The sequence below is a fragment of the Erithacus rubecula genome, assembly GCF_903797595.1.
Source record: "Erithacus rubecula genome assembly, chromosome: 3".
Taxonomy (NCBI): Eukaryota; Metazoa; Chordata; class Aves; order Passeriformes; family Muscicapidae; genus Erithacus; species Erithacus rubecula.
In genome coordinates, this window is record NC_136689.1 from 55,369,089 (window position 1) to 55,386,261 (window position 17,173).

Consider the following 17,173-nt stretch of genomic DNA (forward strand, 5'->3'; position numbering starts at 1 on the left):
AAACATGCAGGATATCGGTCTTGATCAATTCCCCCTTTGTAGATCGGCTCCTGCAGATAGGGAATCTGTAATTCAATCCTGGACAACCTGCGACCTCTTTTGGTCAATTAACAAAATGAGCACAAGGACAAAAGAATACTGAAAAGCCTTGGTAGTTACCCATCGGGGAGTTAAGGAAGGCTGATCTCTCTTCTAAAGCATCTTTAATTGCCCAAGGAAAAGTGTCTACTCTTGCACCGTATTATTCACAAATAAAACCAGATATTTTTTATCCTGCTATGTACAATGCTCCTTTCAAGATGCTATTTGCAAGGTATAAGTACTGAATTAAGAATAGAGAAAACTGAATAGGTGATTCTAATTACCTAAAATTATTACTTGTAAAAAGTGCAGCTTTCAAGATTAACAGGATCATGGCCAGTACCTTGAGTAATAATATATATACTTCTCTCTTCCACTTGAATTTTGACACATTTGAACAGCTGATGAATTAGTGGAAGATGAGCTTCAGTGTTAATGATGAAGGGGTCGAAAGCAGAACAGTAGTCTGGCTCATCATTTCCATGGCAGAACATATTTGTACAAGCCAGTGAGCATTGCTGTTTTTATTTTTCATGAGGGGCAAGCTTCTCACCATATATTTGTCTATACATACACCTCACCATCCTCTTCCCACTGAGAATGCAGTAGAGCTTCAGAAAGAACGATCACAAAATTTGGCACTGTCATTTCAGATTTCCTCAATCGAAGCTAAAATCAAGTTAACAGGGGGAGCAAAACATGCCTAGCCAAGTGGGAAGAGAATTTGCAGTGGCCTGAAGACAAATACAAGCACTGTATTTGTAAAGAGCACCGTATTTGTACAGAATTATTCCAAAGAATTTAGATGTTGGGAGTTTTGGGGGATATATTTTTTGGGGTTTTTATCCTAGATTTGTAAGGACATTACAATGGAAACAGTTTTCTCATATAGGGAAGGAAAAGTTTAAAGAGTATAGAGAACACTTAAAAAAAAACAAACAAAAAAACCAAAAAAAGTTAAGTTAGGCACATCCATGAAGACGGGGCAAGATAGGGACCGAGTCCTGGCCAGAAGCACCACCTGGGCGCAGGTGGGTGGGGTGGCTGAGCGTGTGGTGCGGTGGCGCCCATACATTCCTATCCCCACGGTGATCCTCGGGACGCAGCTGCCGTGCGAGCCACAAGCCGGTCCCACGGTATGGCCAAGCTGTAAGCGGGGCGAGCGCAGGCAGATGCGCGCCGCCGGAGAGCCCCGAAGCGGACGGGATTGTAGCCCGGAGCCCAGAGAAGAGCACTCCCCGCGGCTTCTCCCGGTGCCAAGGAAACGCACGCGGCACACGCACAGAGAGAGAACACTTCTTGTTGAAACTAGAGACGCGCGACGTGGCCCTGCGGCCGGAGCCCTTCCCCTCACAGCTGATTTCTAAGAAGCGCCGCAACCCCCCGGCAGCGCCGCGTCCCCCGCCCGCTCCCCCGCCCCGCGCCGCCCTCGCAGCCGCGGGCGAGCGAGCCGCGGATCCGGCGAGGGCCGGCGCTCCGCGCTGGGCACGGCGCGGCGCGGGGCGGGCCGCCGGCCGCGCTATATAGGGCGCACGGGCGGACGGCGCGGGGACAGCTGGCTGCGGAGTGCCGAGCGCGGCGCGGCTGGCAGGCAGCACGGGGAATAAAACCGAGGGAACCTCGCTTTTTTTCTTTTCCCCCACCTCTGTTTTTCCCTTCTCGGTACTTTCTCCTTTTCTGAAACGTTTTTGGACTAAGTTTTCTTCAGACCGTCAGGGCTTGGCTTTTTAATTTTTTTTTCCCTTTTAACTTTTGCAAAGGCTTTTTATTTTTATTTTCATTTTTTTTTTCCTGAGTGTTGTGTGTGGCAAAAAAAGAGAAAAGTTACTGTAGAGCCAAGTAATTCAGGCGCTGTGCAGGGAGGAGCGGGGAGAAGGAGAAAGTTGCCTTTGTTGCTAGCGAGGTTTTGGCGCCTGGATGTGAGCGCGGGCAGGCGGCTGCAGAGACAGGCAGCGCGGCTCCCCGGCTCCCCGCCCGGGCAGGCTCGGCTCGGCTCGGCTCGGCTCGCTGCGCTCCCCGGCCCGCGGCGGCGTGCGAGGCCCGGTCGCGCTGCGCGGGGGCGGCTCCCGGCGGCCCCCTCCGCCCGTTGCCATGGTGCCGCGGCCCGGCGTGCTGTGGGCAGTGGCGGCGGCGGCGCTGGCGCTGCTGGTCCGGCGGGCGGCGGCGGCGCTGGCGGGGCCGGTGGTCCGCTGCGAGCCGTGCGACGCGCGGGCGCTGCAGCAGTGCAAGCCCCTGCAGCCCGACTGCGCCGAGCGGGTGCGGGAGCCGGGCTGCGGCTGCTGCCTGACCTGCGCCCTGCGGCAGGGGCAGCCCTGCGGCATCTACACGGAGCGCTGCGGCGCGGGGCTCAGCTGCCAGCCGCGGCGGGAGGAGGCGCGGCCGCTGCAGGCGCTGCTCGAGGGCCGCGGGCTCTGCACCAACGCCACGGCGGGCGGCAAGCTGCGGGCCCTGCTGCTGCCGGGACCGCACGCTGCAGGTAAGGGGCTGAGGGGAGGCGGGGGGGCTTTCCTGCGCGCCGCTCTCCCTCCGCGCTGCTCTCTTGTCGGGCTGGCTTTGCGTTGTTGTTTTATTTTTCTACGCGCGTGTGCCGCTTTCTTTTGTTCCGAGTGACAAAGGGCGCAGAGGAGCCGTGTCTCCGGAAGCGGCTCTCGCTCGCTGTCCGCCCTGCGCGGGGGGCTCTGCCCCAGCCACGTAGCCGGGCCTGGGATCCTCGCGGGGGAGGAAGGACAGCTTACCCTCCTCAACCTCATTTATGTGCATACCGCGTGTCTTCGACACCGATGCTGAGAAGTAGCTCCTCGCCGAAGAGGCAGAGCTGCCTTTTTTTTTTTTTTTTTTTTTTTTTAAGGAGTGGGGGAGGGATTGCATGGCTTCTGCGGGTGCATGGGACTGGCAGGCTACAGAGCGTGAATGGAGAGAGGGAGAGAGAGAGGGAGGGTGTAATCCTCGCCGTTTGTCCCCGGCGTACCTGGAAAGAGAGTGAACAGAAATACTCGAGAGAGTGGGGTCTGAATCCTGCGCTGCAGCGTGGGCAAGCCAGGGAAGTCTAAGCACAAGAGAGGAAAAGACAAAAGACAAATTTAAATATCCCTTTGGCCTGGAAAAGTAGTTACTCAGAACAAAGCGTTAGCAACAACAGTGTTCAAATGGACGTACTTTTTGGCTCTACTGCAAATAAATCCTTAGTCAAACAATTTCCTGTACCTCTTCCATGTCTTGAAAGTGAGATGTTCACAGAACAAGTTTTGTTTGAAAAGGAAGGGACGATTGGAAAAAGTTCTGTTAGCATGCAGATTTTAATACTTAAAACAGGGGAACTGGGGATTCAGATCGAAACAGTACAGTCCTTCTATGCAAGCATTTAATTAAACTGCTTCCTAACCAACAGCAAGTATGTTACCATTGTTTAATAAAAAAGTGTGTCAAAAGACTTTCCACTATTTGCATTTTTAAAAAGCCCGAAGATTTTTCTGCCAGGTTATAGGGACTCATTCACTAGCCATTCCTTAGCTGAGAAAGTGGCACCAATGCTTCAGTTACCTGCCTGTTAGAATAATAGGAGATGCCTTATTATAATTAATGTGCTGCTTCCAAGCTGTGACAATTTGAAGGGGAGTTTGAAGGTATTAACTGAAATTTTTAATCTCCTTGGAACATCAAGTGGCTTTCCTCATCACATGAGCTTGGCCCATCCTGTACATCCTTGGAGTAACACTGGAAACAAGAAAAGTCTCCTTGATACTTAGTAGTTGGTGGTGTTTAATCTAGGGATAGTGCTTTCAACAGTGGCAGCAGAGAAGGAGAAAGAGAGAATTGTACTTAGCCAAGAGTGCAGAAATAAGAATTCAGCTGAAAATAGAAAGACTTTCAGCTAAGGGAGAACTCCAGTTTTGAAATCAGTAGTAGTTTTGATTCCTTAAAAACTGCATAGTGAGACCATTACAGTTCCCATTCAAGGAGTGAAGCTTGCAAGCCTGGTGTGCAGGAAGGAAGCAGTACCCAAAACCTGTATGACACACAGTGCCCACTTCCTCATGAGGACCACTCCACTCCCAGCCGTCAAGCCAACTCTCCCTGGTGTACACCTCTCTGAGCAGGATCACATCATCTCTTCTTGTGCAGCTGGGTCCTGCATCATGTGCTCTTCTCTTGGTCCTTTCTAGTTCACAGAAATTGCTAGAAGCTGGTTTAGGACAGAGTATATTACAGTAGCATTCTAACAGAAACTGTAGTTTCCAGTTATTTTTATAACTTTCCAGTTATTTTTATAACTTTCTAGCTATTTTTTGGGGGGCACAAAAGTGTTAAATAGTAGTTGCAACATTTTTTAATCTCTTACTAGACAAAAAAAAAAGGCAGTTCTGTTTCTCTTATGAGGATGTAAAAGCTAGCATGGCACCAAGTTTTGTGAAACTGAGTTAATCAAATATGCTTTACAGTTTAAAATGTGGCAATATGACCATTTTAATCTGAAGTGCTATTGAACTATGGTGGCCTCTCTAAACTGAAATGACCAGACATGGTCATGGATACCGAGTGCATGTTAAGAATATCTCCTACTTATTTTTTGGTAGAAGAGAAAAAACTAATGAACTGGACTGATTGCAGAAAAACTAGATTCAGGTTTATATTGTTTTAGTGACTCATTTCTCGCAAATTTCATTGAGAGTGTGGGGGAAAAATACTACTGTTTCAGAATAGGACATTAAACCACCAAAAATATGTTGAAATACCACTGAGAGTCTGAGTTAAACCCACAAAAGCCAGGAAATTTGGACTTAGGACTTAAACTTCCTTAATCCATTTGCACTGTGATTTGGATTTTCCTAGTCAATTATGGCCATTGCCAGCAGTGGCTGCTCTAAAACCACCAGTACCAAAATGTTAACTCGGAATCCTCTTCCTCTTGTGTTCCTTCCCCCATTCCTGTGTATTGGCAGTGCCACTGTGCTCTGTGTATTGAAATATTTAGCATCAACAAACTATGTGAATATGGACTTTCAGCAATGCATTTCTCATCTTTTGTGATTTTTTTTTCCTTGATGAGTCATCAAGTATTAATTTTAGTATTGGATGTTATCATTGTTCACTCCCAATAGGATTTCCTTTAAAAAAAAAAAAACCAACAAAAAAACAAAAAAACCAAAAAAACCCCAAAAAAATAAAAACAAAAAGGAGAGAAGGCGGTCAGCAGCTAAGACAGCAACTGGTGGGGCTTGGCTGTTAGGAATACCTTAACTGGAAATATTCCCAGGAGGAAATGCAAATAGTTACAGTTGCACTGCAGGAGTCTCCTAACAGAGAGAAATGCAGAATAGACAAACACCCTAGAAGGTACAGGAGCACTGAACTCATGGAGTATGTTAGAAAAATGTGCTTCTCTTGACTTTTTGTGGATGGTAGTTTAAAGAGAAAATATTTTTGAAGCTCAAGATGAAAACAGTGTTTGTCCTTGGAACCACCAGAAAGTGAATGGCGGGTTTTGTCCATCACCTTTCAAATGTGTTTTGTAGACCCAGAAATGTTAGTTTGTTTTTTTTAACAGCAGACAAATGAGTGTGCTGCTCGTTTTCTTTCCCGTTCTGTGTTGAATAAAGTTAAAGGGGGCGGGGGGGAACAACAACAAAAGGTTAATTAGAACCAGGAAACTCAGAGGGCTAGAGCTGATGGTACTAACGTCTTAAAAGGGGAAAAAAAAAAAAAAAAAAAAAAAAAAAAAAAAAAAAAAAAAAAAAAAAAAAAAAATTAGTGCTGCAGCCCGTGAGTGGCAGAGGCCGGTCGCGTTGGTCTGGGGGTGAGGCCAGCGCTGCGCTGCGGGGGATCGCGGGCAGCTCTGCCCCCTGCCGCCGGCGGGCGGCACTGCAGCAAGGGCGCTGACACTGCGGAGTGCTGCGTAGTTAATCTGTTCGGATATTGCTTTTTGTGAAAAAGGAAAATTAAACACATAGACTGATCTAGTGGCTTGTTCCTCCTTACCAGAGGAAGCAGAAGGGCAGGCACTACTGTCTTGTTTGTGACCGGTGGCAGGATCTGAGGGAATGGCATGGAGCTGTGTCAGGGGAGGCAGAGGTTAGATATTTAGATATTAAGGAAAGGTCCTTCACTCGGAGGGTGGGTGGACTCTGCAGGAACGTGGTCGCAGCAGCAAGACTGACAGCATTCAAGAAAGCTTTGGACAATGTTGTTAGGCATGTGGTTTAATTCTTGATGTGTCCTGTGCAGGGCCAGGAGTTGGACTTGAGGAGCCCTGAGGGTCTTTTCCAACTCACAGTATTTAATGTTTCTATGCCTTTGCAGACACAGCTGGCAGCCAAATAACAATATTTCTTCTGCATTCGTTCTTTTTGAAGGAAATTTCAGTGATTCAGAAGAAGACAGGAGTACCAGCAGCGTAGAAAATCAGGCCATTCCGAACTCTCACAGGGTGCCAGATTCCAAGTCTCATCCACCACACATCAAAATAGACATCATCAGGAAAGTGCAAGCCAAAGATACACAACGCTATAAAGTTGAATATGATTCGCAGAGTACGGATACGTTGAATTTCTCTTCTGAATCCAAGCAAGAGACTGAATATGTAAGTATTTTTGTAAATAGGAAGGCATTTGCGAGCACGTGAATGTGTGTATATATATATGTGTGTGTATACATATATATGTTGTGCATATGACAAGATAAATATTTGCATTAAGTAGCTAAAGAGTGGTAATTGTTGCAGCCTTTTAGGACATTTTACCTGGTAAATCTATTAACTCTGCAGATGCACACACAATCAGCAGACCAAGAAGATTGTGTTCAGGAAACACATAGGACTAACATGATGGTGTTTACATCAATACAAGCATTACTTTCACTAAAGTTTCTTGGAGGTTGAAAGTTCTTGTTCCTCCCTGCAATTGTCACACGTTTGTATGAGTGGACTTGGGACAGGTTTAATGGTGTCATCATTAAACTTGGTTGCAAGCAGCGTAATTGAGTTGCAGTAATGGAGAAAGATGTTTCACATTGAGCGTAGTGGCACTGTGTTCATACACTGCCTGGTGCAAATCAAGGGAGATAAACTTAGGCTGAGCTGAGGATTAGGATCCTGGACTAGTCAATCACTGTATGACTGGCTAATCACTGCTAAGCACCTCCTCCGCTTGCAGTTGCTTTTTGGTGCTGCTGCCTAAATGCAAAGTCTCGAGGTCGCATGAGCTGCCATTGCTTCCTATTGACTGTGCCCAGTGAATTTGCAGGGCAGTCAGAGTGTGGTTAATCTGAGGGCAAGAATAATTCCTTTCCTGGACATCCAGCTGATAACCTGTGCCTTAGGCCAGATGGCTTGAAAAATGCATCTGGATATATTTTGGCATTTTGTCAAAATAGGCATGGTGAAAGCAGACATGGCTTCTCATCTTCAAAAGGTTTTGAAGCTTTTATCAGATGAAAAACCTCTGCCAGAAAAGAGTGTGGCTTCCAAGAGAAGCTTCATTTTTAGCTTGTCACTGATGTCCAGCCATCTAGTTATATCTGTCTTCCAGCGTGTCCTCCTTCCAAAAATGGGAAGTAAAAGTGCCATCACTAAAAGAATGAAGGTTTGTTGCTCTGAGAAAACAGATTCTTAACTAGGATGGGTAGTGATAGTTGGGTCCATAAGCAGAGGTATATCAGTTCACCAGGGCTGCTGCTGTCTTCAAGAATCTGAAATAAGTCCATCAGGGACAGGTGCCTTTGTCAGCAAATGCTCTTCTAGCCGTGTCTGCATGTTAGCTTTTGATACTGGTCTGACTGACTTTGGAAGCTTGCTTCAAAACAAAAATTTTTAAAAAGCTGTTGATCTTTTTGTAAGTCTAATTTGGGACCAAATCTCTGAATGTCTGTTACTTGCAGTCTGCCATGTTTAGAAGTTACGAGACTGGTAGAGAAAGAAAATGTGAAGGCAAAAAAGAAGGTCTTTATTGACCAAAAAACTCCATTTTAATCTCCAGCAGTACTATGGAGATTGTATGCTTTCAGACGCTCACATTAAAGGCCTTTTACATGAGCAAACTATTAATATTACCACTTGAAAGTAAACATGTCATTACTTCACTAATTAAAAACAGCACCAAATGAGTCTGTGTCAATGCAGCAACTTAAATATTTTTAAACCATGAAACCATGCAAAGAAATTTTTTCTTGTCTCTGCTGAAGAGGTGGGCTGGTGGCACAAGTCAGTGATATACCCAGATAGAAGCGTAGCTAAGCACAGTTTGTGGCTTGTGAGTCTTTAATCCTGATCCCACTGCTGACACTGACTGCCTTCTTGGCCTCTGGAGAAATGTGAAGTTCTCTGCTCTTGATTTTCTGACTGCAAAGTGGAGCTCATAATGCTTTACTCCCTCCCCTGAAGGGCTGCTGTGAGATATAATTAGTTAGTGTTTGAGACTTACTCTTAGAAGTGCTTCTGGAAGGTCTTTTTGGCTCATTGTCCTAGAACTAATCCTCACTACCTTGTTGTCAGCCTTTTGCAAATGAACAAAGTGAGGAAAAAAGTGACGTACTTGTCTAATGAGACTGTTGTGTGCAGCTGGTCCTCTATATGACTACAGCTATTGGATTCAGTTGAAATTGGGAATTGTGCAAAGTTGAGATATTTCATATATGCACGTTATGCCAAACCACTTATTTTCAATTGAATCAATTTCATTTAAGCTTTCAAATCCAACAGAATCACAAAAACCCAAATGTCATTGCGGAAGGCCTATCTAGTCATGTATTTCCAGTGGCCTACTTTCTTCTTTTCCCACTTGGTGCAAGGCCAGCTTTTCCAAACTCTAGTTATATGTGGCTTACATACTGGTTAAGCCTTCCCAAAGACATACGTGACTGTGATTTCAACTGGAAATGCCAATATGTGCCTCAGCATAGCATAGGGCCTTCAATCTTTAGAAATCAGTTTATTTTGAATAGAGGAGAACATCAGAATTATTTTTTTTTTGTGAACGGTCTGCTTTTGACATATTCAGCCATCTCTTTGTTTTAATGGATTTGTTTGTGTTTATGGTTTTTTGCCCGTGAAAGATTTATTAACTCTTGAATGAAAGATGGAATTTGGGACTGAAATTTCATCTGTGTTTTCTAAAATGTGCTTGTTAACAGGGTCCATGTCGTAGAGAAATGGAAGACACTTTAAACCACCTAAAGATCCTGAATGTCTTGAGTCCCAGGGGCTTTCATATTCCAAATTGTGACAAGAAGGGATTTTACAAGAAAAAGCAAGTAAGTACAGAGTTTTGAGCATTTCAATGAATGCATTTCACCTTTTCTGCTTCTGTGTTGAAGGATCTTGCCAGCAAGGTGCATTATATATCATTTTGCAGAGGAACTAGTTAATTTCCAGTTTTAGGACCTGATCTGATAGTGGTGAACCTTGTCAAGGGGGATAGTATTTTTATTTTCTGTTGATCATGACAACAGATTAGTTTGAGAAACTTCATACCTAGTCACACATGGGTTGACTGGTGTCCTAGATACTAATGCCCTTTGGTTTAAAAAAAGCAGTGCCTCTACAATAACCCACAGAGCTAATGTTGCAGTCACCATATGACTGCAATAGATCAATGCTTTGAATTGTAAATAGCTGCTTGAGAGTTCCTTGAAGAACTGCACTGTATCATATTACATAAAGCAACTTGAGAAAGGTATGTATCTGTCCTTTATGTGCTACACAGATCACTTCCAAAATCCAAGCTGTATTATTGTGAAAAAGATATTTCTAGTAGTTACTCTGCAGCAAGGATGGCTTCTCAGCCCTTTCTGATTCTGGGATTGTGACCTTTCTTGACAAATGCTGACCAAAACTGTGGGTATTTGTGCTTCAGTTGTGCTGGACTGAGCAACAGCAGCATTCTCTGTTCAGTGCTGCCACTGAAGCTCATTCAGAACTTGGGGAAGTGCAAGATGTGTCAGGTTCTTTTAGTGCACATCCCATCTAATTTCATTGTTTAGTTAGCGACCTGCCTCCAAATATATATTTCTTGATACAATTCCAAAATTTTCTGAATTCAAAGGTTTCTTTAAGACTTTTCTCAAGGACAGATTTTGTTTGTGGACCATCATGTTTTTCCCTTCAGATTTACACGAATCAGCCTCTCTATCTCTGGTAACCAAAGGAGTGGTTGACTCTACTGCTGGCTAATGCAGTTCATTGGTTGGAAGTGAGAGGTCAACCTCTGACCAGGCAACCTTATTTTAGGAATGGTATCTCTCCATTTTTTGGCTTTCAACTTTCTTAGAAACAGTCTTTCCCTTTCTAGGATTCCCTGGAGCTCTGCAATAAGCTGTCAGTGTCAGACGAGGCATTTATAACAGGGGTGAGATTTCCAGCCTTCCTTTCTGCCATCAGTCCAGCATTGACAGTGCTGTTTGACCTTTGGTACATGCTGCTGAGCTTTTCTATGCTTCCCAGCTTTTCCTGAGCAAGTGGTGGCAGCTACCAAGGAGGGAAAGTTTCTTTTTATTGCCTGGAGTTTTGAGAAGCCTGCTTAGCCGTGTTGTGCTGTGTGTAAACTTGCAGAGAGCAATGCTCGCATCTCAGTCTGCTTGTTTTCAGAAAATACATTGCACTGCTATGCAGAGTGAGACTGGGATTGTGTTTTGTGCCTGTGTCATAAAAGTATTTTCTTAGTTGCTCTAGAACAGCACATCATTTGACTGTCTTCAAGGCACTCAAGAGTGCTGTAGCCATTTTCTTTCTCTATGTATTATAGAAGACCAAAGACTGGTATTTACTTTGTTCAGTAGACCTTCCTTTCATCTTTCTTCAGCCACTGAGGCTTTTGCTTTGTCTGCAAAAATGTGGTGGTTTGAAAATAATTTCTGGTATTGTGTGCAGTAAATCAGATCCACAGTAAGCATGTATTAAAGTGGCTTACTTGAAAGGAGGACTGTACTTTAAAGCACAGTCATAGTGCTATCACCAAGAAAAAATAGGAAATACAGATAATAATCTTGCTTAGTATTTGTTCCTAGAAGCTGATTTATGGGAATAAGGTGTTAGTACAAAGCAAATAGACACTTTTGTCCTCTGTGTATTGTCTGTGCTGCCTGGAAGCTCTTAGAACTTCTTTAGGAAAGGTTCCTGCAGTATGTGCAATAGCCCATCCGGTCAGCATACAGAGAATGAAGGGACACTTTCATACCTAGCCAGCCTTGTCAGGCACTGTGCCATTTTACACAGGTCCAGTAGTGTCAATGGTAGTTTGAGATGACTCAGGGTCGTGCAGGAGATGCCCACAAATGGAACCCACATGAGTGAACATTCTACATGAAATTCTCTTGGGTTTCTGGTTCTGTAAATGAACCTTGATCAACCCTGGGAACAAGCCCTCAGATATGGGACTTAGAGGCAGCCTGCTTTTCTCACCAGCAAAATACAAACCAAAAATAATAGTTGCCTAGGAGTAAATAGAATTAACTCCTAGGGAAAAAAGCCCATCAGTTTGAGAAGTGTGTCATGTCCAGATCAAATTAACTGTCCACAAGGAATTGTGACAGTCGTGTTTGGTTTTATTTTTGAAGCATCATCATGCAGATCTGGAGTTTTAGATACTGTGAGCAGGTGTCTAATCTCATTAACAGAAAGCTATGCTGTTTTATTAATTCCCTTCATGCCATTATTAGCTATGTTCAATCTGTAATTGAATTATATTTTGTTGTCACAAAATTCAGAATAATGGGTTAAGAAGTAGATCCACTTAAGTAAAGATCCACTTTAAGTAAGTCCACTTAAAAATGAATGCAAGCTAGGCATTTTGAATTCTAGAAACAGTTGCCAAAACCACTGTCTAGGATGAGAATGTAGTAGGTTTGGGATGGTAGGAATCTGATAAATTATGATCACACTGGTACCATTTAAAACTCATTCAGGAGGCACTCACATATTCTGCCTTCCTGGTTGTCTGGTCTTCCAGTCAAGCTGAAAGCACCTATTTTTAATGACATTTGTGGATATTTACAAATTGACTTTTCAGGAACAACCATGGAGAATAATTTGCATACATGAAACACTTCTAAGAACATAAATTTATATGTCAGGGTGTAACATGAAAAATATTTCAAACCTTTTGTTTATATATAAACTTTAAAATAGACCTATTAAAATTTATAATTCTTTGTCTTAATCATACATGCAAGGCTGTACTATTCAGCTGTGCTACATAGGTATATTTATGCATAATTAGTTGATACAGGTACATTCCTACCTCAAGCATGGGAAAAAATGTTTTGATGAAATTAGAATTATTATATGGGGCAATTACTAGATTTGCCCCATGTTTGTATACTGAGCCAGATACCTAAATGTGAGCTGGCATCATTCCACTGAAAACAGAGCTGTGCTTGCCAGGAGCCAGAAGGGCCTGAGGTATATGTCAAGGGTGTCTGCAGTCTGTACCTGAAGGCCATGGTTGTAGCTCCATGGAGCCCTCTGGACTGACCAGGAATTCAGTGGGATACCATATGCTTTGCTGTGCCCCATAAATGCCTCTGCAGCATTTCTTTGTGGAAGGGAGAGGGGCAGGTGCCATGGAAGATGGCAGCTGGTGTTCCCATCAGAAGTAATTACTGTCTCCACTGCTTGGGCAGTTTTCCAACTTTTTAAACTTATGAAGTCATACAGAATAGCTGGGCAGAGCGTAGAAATGTATGTGGAATACAAAATTCGTAAGAACAAATGTTTAGATCTATATGTTTTTCCATATGATCTGTCTGCCACTTCTGTAGGGAGTGTTGGCTGTTTCAGAACCAAAGCATCACTTTTTAATCAGAAGTGCTCTGCTATAGACAGCATGGCTGAGTGGGTAGGAAAAAAATCACTTGGAAAAGATAAATTGCTTTCTCATAGAGTGTTATTTCAGCTGTTGATCTAAGGGTTTTGCTTTTCAAATGGATTTTCTAGAAGAAAAAAAAAAAACAGTAAGAAAGGTGTTCCTGCAGATTTAACTTCATGTAGTAATTAATTCTGAAAATTGTTTGTGCAACTGTTAAAAGCAATCAAAGGCTCCAACAACATGAGAACTTTAATTGATCATTTGTTTTGAGAGTGATGCAAGCCTATGAATCAGCGAGAGTTGTGTAACATACTTCATATAGTACTTCTAAAAGGGGAGGCTATGTTACTATTATTAGAAGAAATGTAGTTTCATTGCCAGAGCACCAGGCTGGCAGCCAGATGCCCTGTGCTCTTTGGGCTCCATCTGTGCCTACTTTGTTGGGAAAACAACTCTAGAAGTGCTGGCTAAGTTTTCTTTTTGTAAAATTATATTGTGCAAAGACTGTTGTTTATTAATTCCTCTGTTTTGAGCATGAAGAATATAAGTCATTAAATAATATTAAATAAAGTTAATAATGCTTTAGCTAGAGTCCAGTAAATTCACCACCAAAACTGAAGAAAAATTTCCCTTAACATCACTGGATGTTGAGTAGTCATCCATGGAAATCCTGGAGAATGCATGTAAGTTCTAGTCAGGCTTTTGAGACAATAAATATAAGTTGTAGGTGTTATGTTTAAAGATTTAGTAATAGATAAGAACTGAAGTGCAGGTGACCCTTTAGTTCAGTGAATTATGTAGCTGTTCTCAGTAGGTTTGAACTTCTTTATTTTCTCCTAAAACTAAGCTGATATGTATGTTAAGCTGGATCTTGTCATCCTGCTGCTGTCCATTTTCATAGGGCTTATGCAGAAGAACTGCAGATTTGTAGAAGAGAAGACATTGCACTATTTCTGAACAGGGCTTTTTTACTCAATAGTATATCAGAAGGGTGGATTAATTTGAAGTTATGCTGAATAATGTTACTTAATTTACAGTAAAATAAAATAAGCAAATGGTGACTTGTTTGAAGAATTTGTACCTGATGTGTGGCCTGCTTCCATCTCTCTTTCACAAGGTCTTGGTGAAGAGTGTCTGTCTACCCTATTCCATGCTGCCACAAATTAGTTGGCTTATGGGCCAGAGTGCTGGTGCAAGCTGTCCCAAAGTGATCTCTATTCCCAGATCTGTCCAAGATAGCACCATCACCTGAGATACCAAACTAGACATGGAAAGGATCAGTCACTTTGAGCAGCATGTGAAGCCCAGCACCTGATTCATGTTTTCTTATGTACCTGCACATGGAAAAGGCACTTATGTGAACAATTGCCATAGCCTCCTGAAGCATTGGGCCATGCCTATGAGACTCTGGAGAACAAGAAGTAAAGGGATAGTGGTGATGTTTACCAGATTGTACCAGCCTGAACCTCTGAAAACTTGAATTACTCTGAATGTGATCTCAGAGGCAACAATTGCTCTGCTTGAATGATAGACTTGAGAGTGTTGAGGGACCTAAGTAGCACCAGTCTAGCCAATCTTCCTTCATATTGGCAATGCAGCAGACAAAACCGCAGGAAACTGGGTTTACTGGTATCACTGGGTCTTTTGTCAGTGTGTCCTGAGTAAATAGCCACCATTGTTTGCATTTGTAGCAAATCCTGTATCAATAAATCTCAAAACATGAGCTGCCAGGGAGGATGTGTCTTGATAGGAAGGCTGACCACTGCAACCTCATTGAGATTCTGTGCATGTCTTATGAGTGGGTAAAACCCTTGCAAGGTCACAGAGGTTCATGGTAATGCAACTGTCCAGGGCTGCATACTGAATGCAGCCTGCAGCATGTCATCCCCTTTAGTGTATTTGTTGCCATTCTTGGTTCCTTGGGATGAGCAGTATTACTTATAATGTAGTAGACTTAACAATATGTATTTACTGCATTACTGGTGTGAAAGAGGTTCAGTGTTACTGCCTGTGATAGTTTCAGGTTGATCAGCATTGCTGGCAGATTCCAGCAGCTAACTTAAAGCTTACATGTTATAGCCTAATAGATACACAAATTTTTTTAATAGGAAAATATGCTTGTAAAGTTCTAGTCCACCTAGCAGTTTCTGAAATAACTACACTACAGCAGGATTATGGATCTGTTATAAGTGTCAGCTACAATGTTGAATTTCCTCCAGTAAACAGATGCAAACCAAGTGTGTTTCTTGCTGCAATGGTGCCTTTGCCAGACCTGTGCTTTAGTGTAGAACATATCTGCTAAATTTTTTTTATGAAGATGGGTCACAGTCACTAGCCCATACTGTTGTATGGTATTCAAAGGGGGCAGCTGTGCTGCCAAATATGATAGGGATCACTTTATAAGCCTATTTTATGGTAGTTCTCAGTAAAGTTCTATTATAGAGTAGTTAGATCCAGAGGGTTTGGTGGGGAGAGAAGGTAAGTTTTTATTGTAAAACTTTGTACTGGTAACAAATATTCTGTTTGATTCTGTCAGATATGGTGAGGATCTTGAAGTGCAGCTATCAAAGGAGCAGGAATCCCTGCTGTCTAATACTAGAAGTGGAAAAAACAAAATTCATGCTAACTGGGTCTTGTCTTATGTTTCAGTGTCGCCCATCCAAAGGCCGAAAAAGAGGTTATTGCTGGTGTGTGGATAAATATGGACAGCCACTTCCTGGGTATGATGGGAAGGAAAAAGGAGATGTCCACTGCTATAACTTGGAAAGCAAATGAGGGCTGGCTGCCAGCTCTTCTGGCATCTGTGCATGGCCACTGGACCTCACAGAGACCTTGGAGGGGCTGGGCAAACACTGTGGGACTGCACTGTGTGTGGAGTAACGAGCTCTGCCCCCTGCAGCAGACAGGGAGCTGCAGCCCCTGTGGATGCTGCTGCGGCTGCACCCTGCCACCAACACATCGAGGTTCCCATGGGATGTGTGAGGAGCTCTGAATTCCCATGTAAACCTGCACTATTGACACCCAGAGAGAGAAAAACAAAGGCACTTGAGAATGGAATCAGGGAGTCTCCACTGACTTTTTAAAGAATGGCCTGTGACCAATTTGATCCCAAAAGATAATGGGTTTTTTATTTTAAAGAATTTATAGACTTTAAGCTTGTAAAACTATTACAAAGAAAAACAAAACCAAAAAACCCACAAGGATTTAAAGGTAAAGCTTTTTTTACAGGTCTGATGGGAAACTTGTCTTCACGGGTAAAAAGTTTTATAAAAGTCTCAAAGAACTTTTTAAAGAAATGTATTTCTAAAATAAAGACATGGCTATTTTTTTCTGTAAAATATATTATGAATATTCTCTTAGTCTGTATTTAATATAATTGTGTTTTTTAATAAACTTTATTTAAATGTAACATGTGAATACCAAATATTACACAGTAATTCTAGTGTATACGTCTGTATACAAAGAAAAAGCAAGGTTATGGAATGATTTACAAATATGTATAAATCTGTATGCATACACACTGACCTGTTCTAGGTAAGAGAAATGAATTTTTGGAGCAAAGGAAGTGTTTCCAGAAGGGATTGAGTTTTATTATTTGATATAACTACAAATGCCAAGATAATATTTTTTTTTAATTATTTTATTGATAATTCTAATATACCCATCACTGAATTATGCCACTGGAAAGGATAACAGTCGCACTGAAGCTCTTGGTAAAGCTTTCCCCTGTCTGTATGTTGCTTCAGTTTGTGCAACAGGGCTTGCATTTCTTCCACTTACTGCTCACACTAATACAGAATATTCATGGACAAAAAACTGCCATTTCAGTACTACTCTTTGTATTTGCTTATTTATTTTTGAAAAGGTGTATCTATTCCGTGTTGTCTTGGTACATTCTACCAAAGCACTTACTCTGTATGAGGAACTCCTGTTGAAAACAATGTCAACAAGACGGGGGGATTGTGGACCTTGGGTGTTGAGACCCACACGTTTCATTTATGCCACACACAAATTGTTGCTTGCTTTGACTATGGTAGAAATCATTTGCCAGCATTTAAACATAGAAAAGAACCATTGGGTTTAAGTAGTTAAACTCACTGTCTGCCATGGTGTTATGTATCTTTTTAATTGGAAGAGAAGTGATTTGGTTTTGTTGTGGTATGTGATGCTTTCACATAAGAAAGGCTTTATCAACAATTTTTTTTTTTTTTTTTTTGAGGCTGATTGTTTAATGTACTTTGTGAAAAATTCTGTACGACAATGAAATATGGATAAGGAAAGGTGGCCTGTGAAATGTA

At 42.5% G+C, this 17,173-nt stretch overlaps 1 protein-coding gene across 1 annotated transcript; it reads left to right on the forward strand.

Annotated features, from left to right (window-relative positions):
* Positions 1-1,693: 1,693 nt before the first annotated feature.
* IGFBP3 (insulin like growth factor binding protein 3) lies at positions 1,694-17,173 on the forward strand. Its single transcript, XM_079302008.1, has 4 exons — positions 1,694-2,557; positions 6,432-6,658; positions 9,205-9,324; positions 15,525-17,173. Exons 1-4 carry the CDS (start codon positions 2,173-2,175, stop codon positions 15,648-15,650), a joined length of 858 nt encoding a protein of 285 aa, XP_079158134.1. The 5' UTR covers positions 1,694-2,172; the 3' UTR covers positions 15,651-17,173.

Bases quoted from the DNA above. Each gene is read 5' to 3' on its own strand.
- IGFBP3 (XM_079302008.1), top strand. From the start codon at position 2,173: ATGGTGCCGCGGCCCGGCGTGCTGTGGGCAGTGGCGGCGGCGGCGCTG. The intron at 2,558-6,431 runs GTAAGGGGCTGA...TTCTTTTTGAAG, and splicing joins GCCGGGACCGCACGCTGCAG to GAAATTTCAGTGATTCAGAA. The intron at 9,325-15,524 runs GTAAGTACAGAG...CTTATGTTTCAG, and splicing joins GATTTTACAAGAAAAAGCAA to TGTCGCCCATCCAAAGGCCG.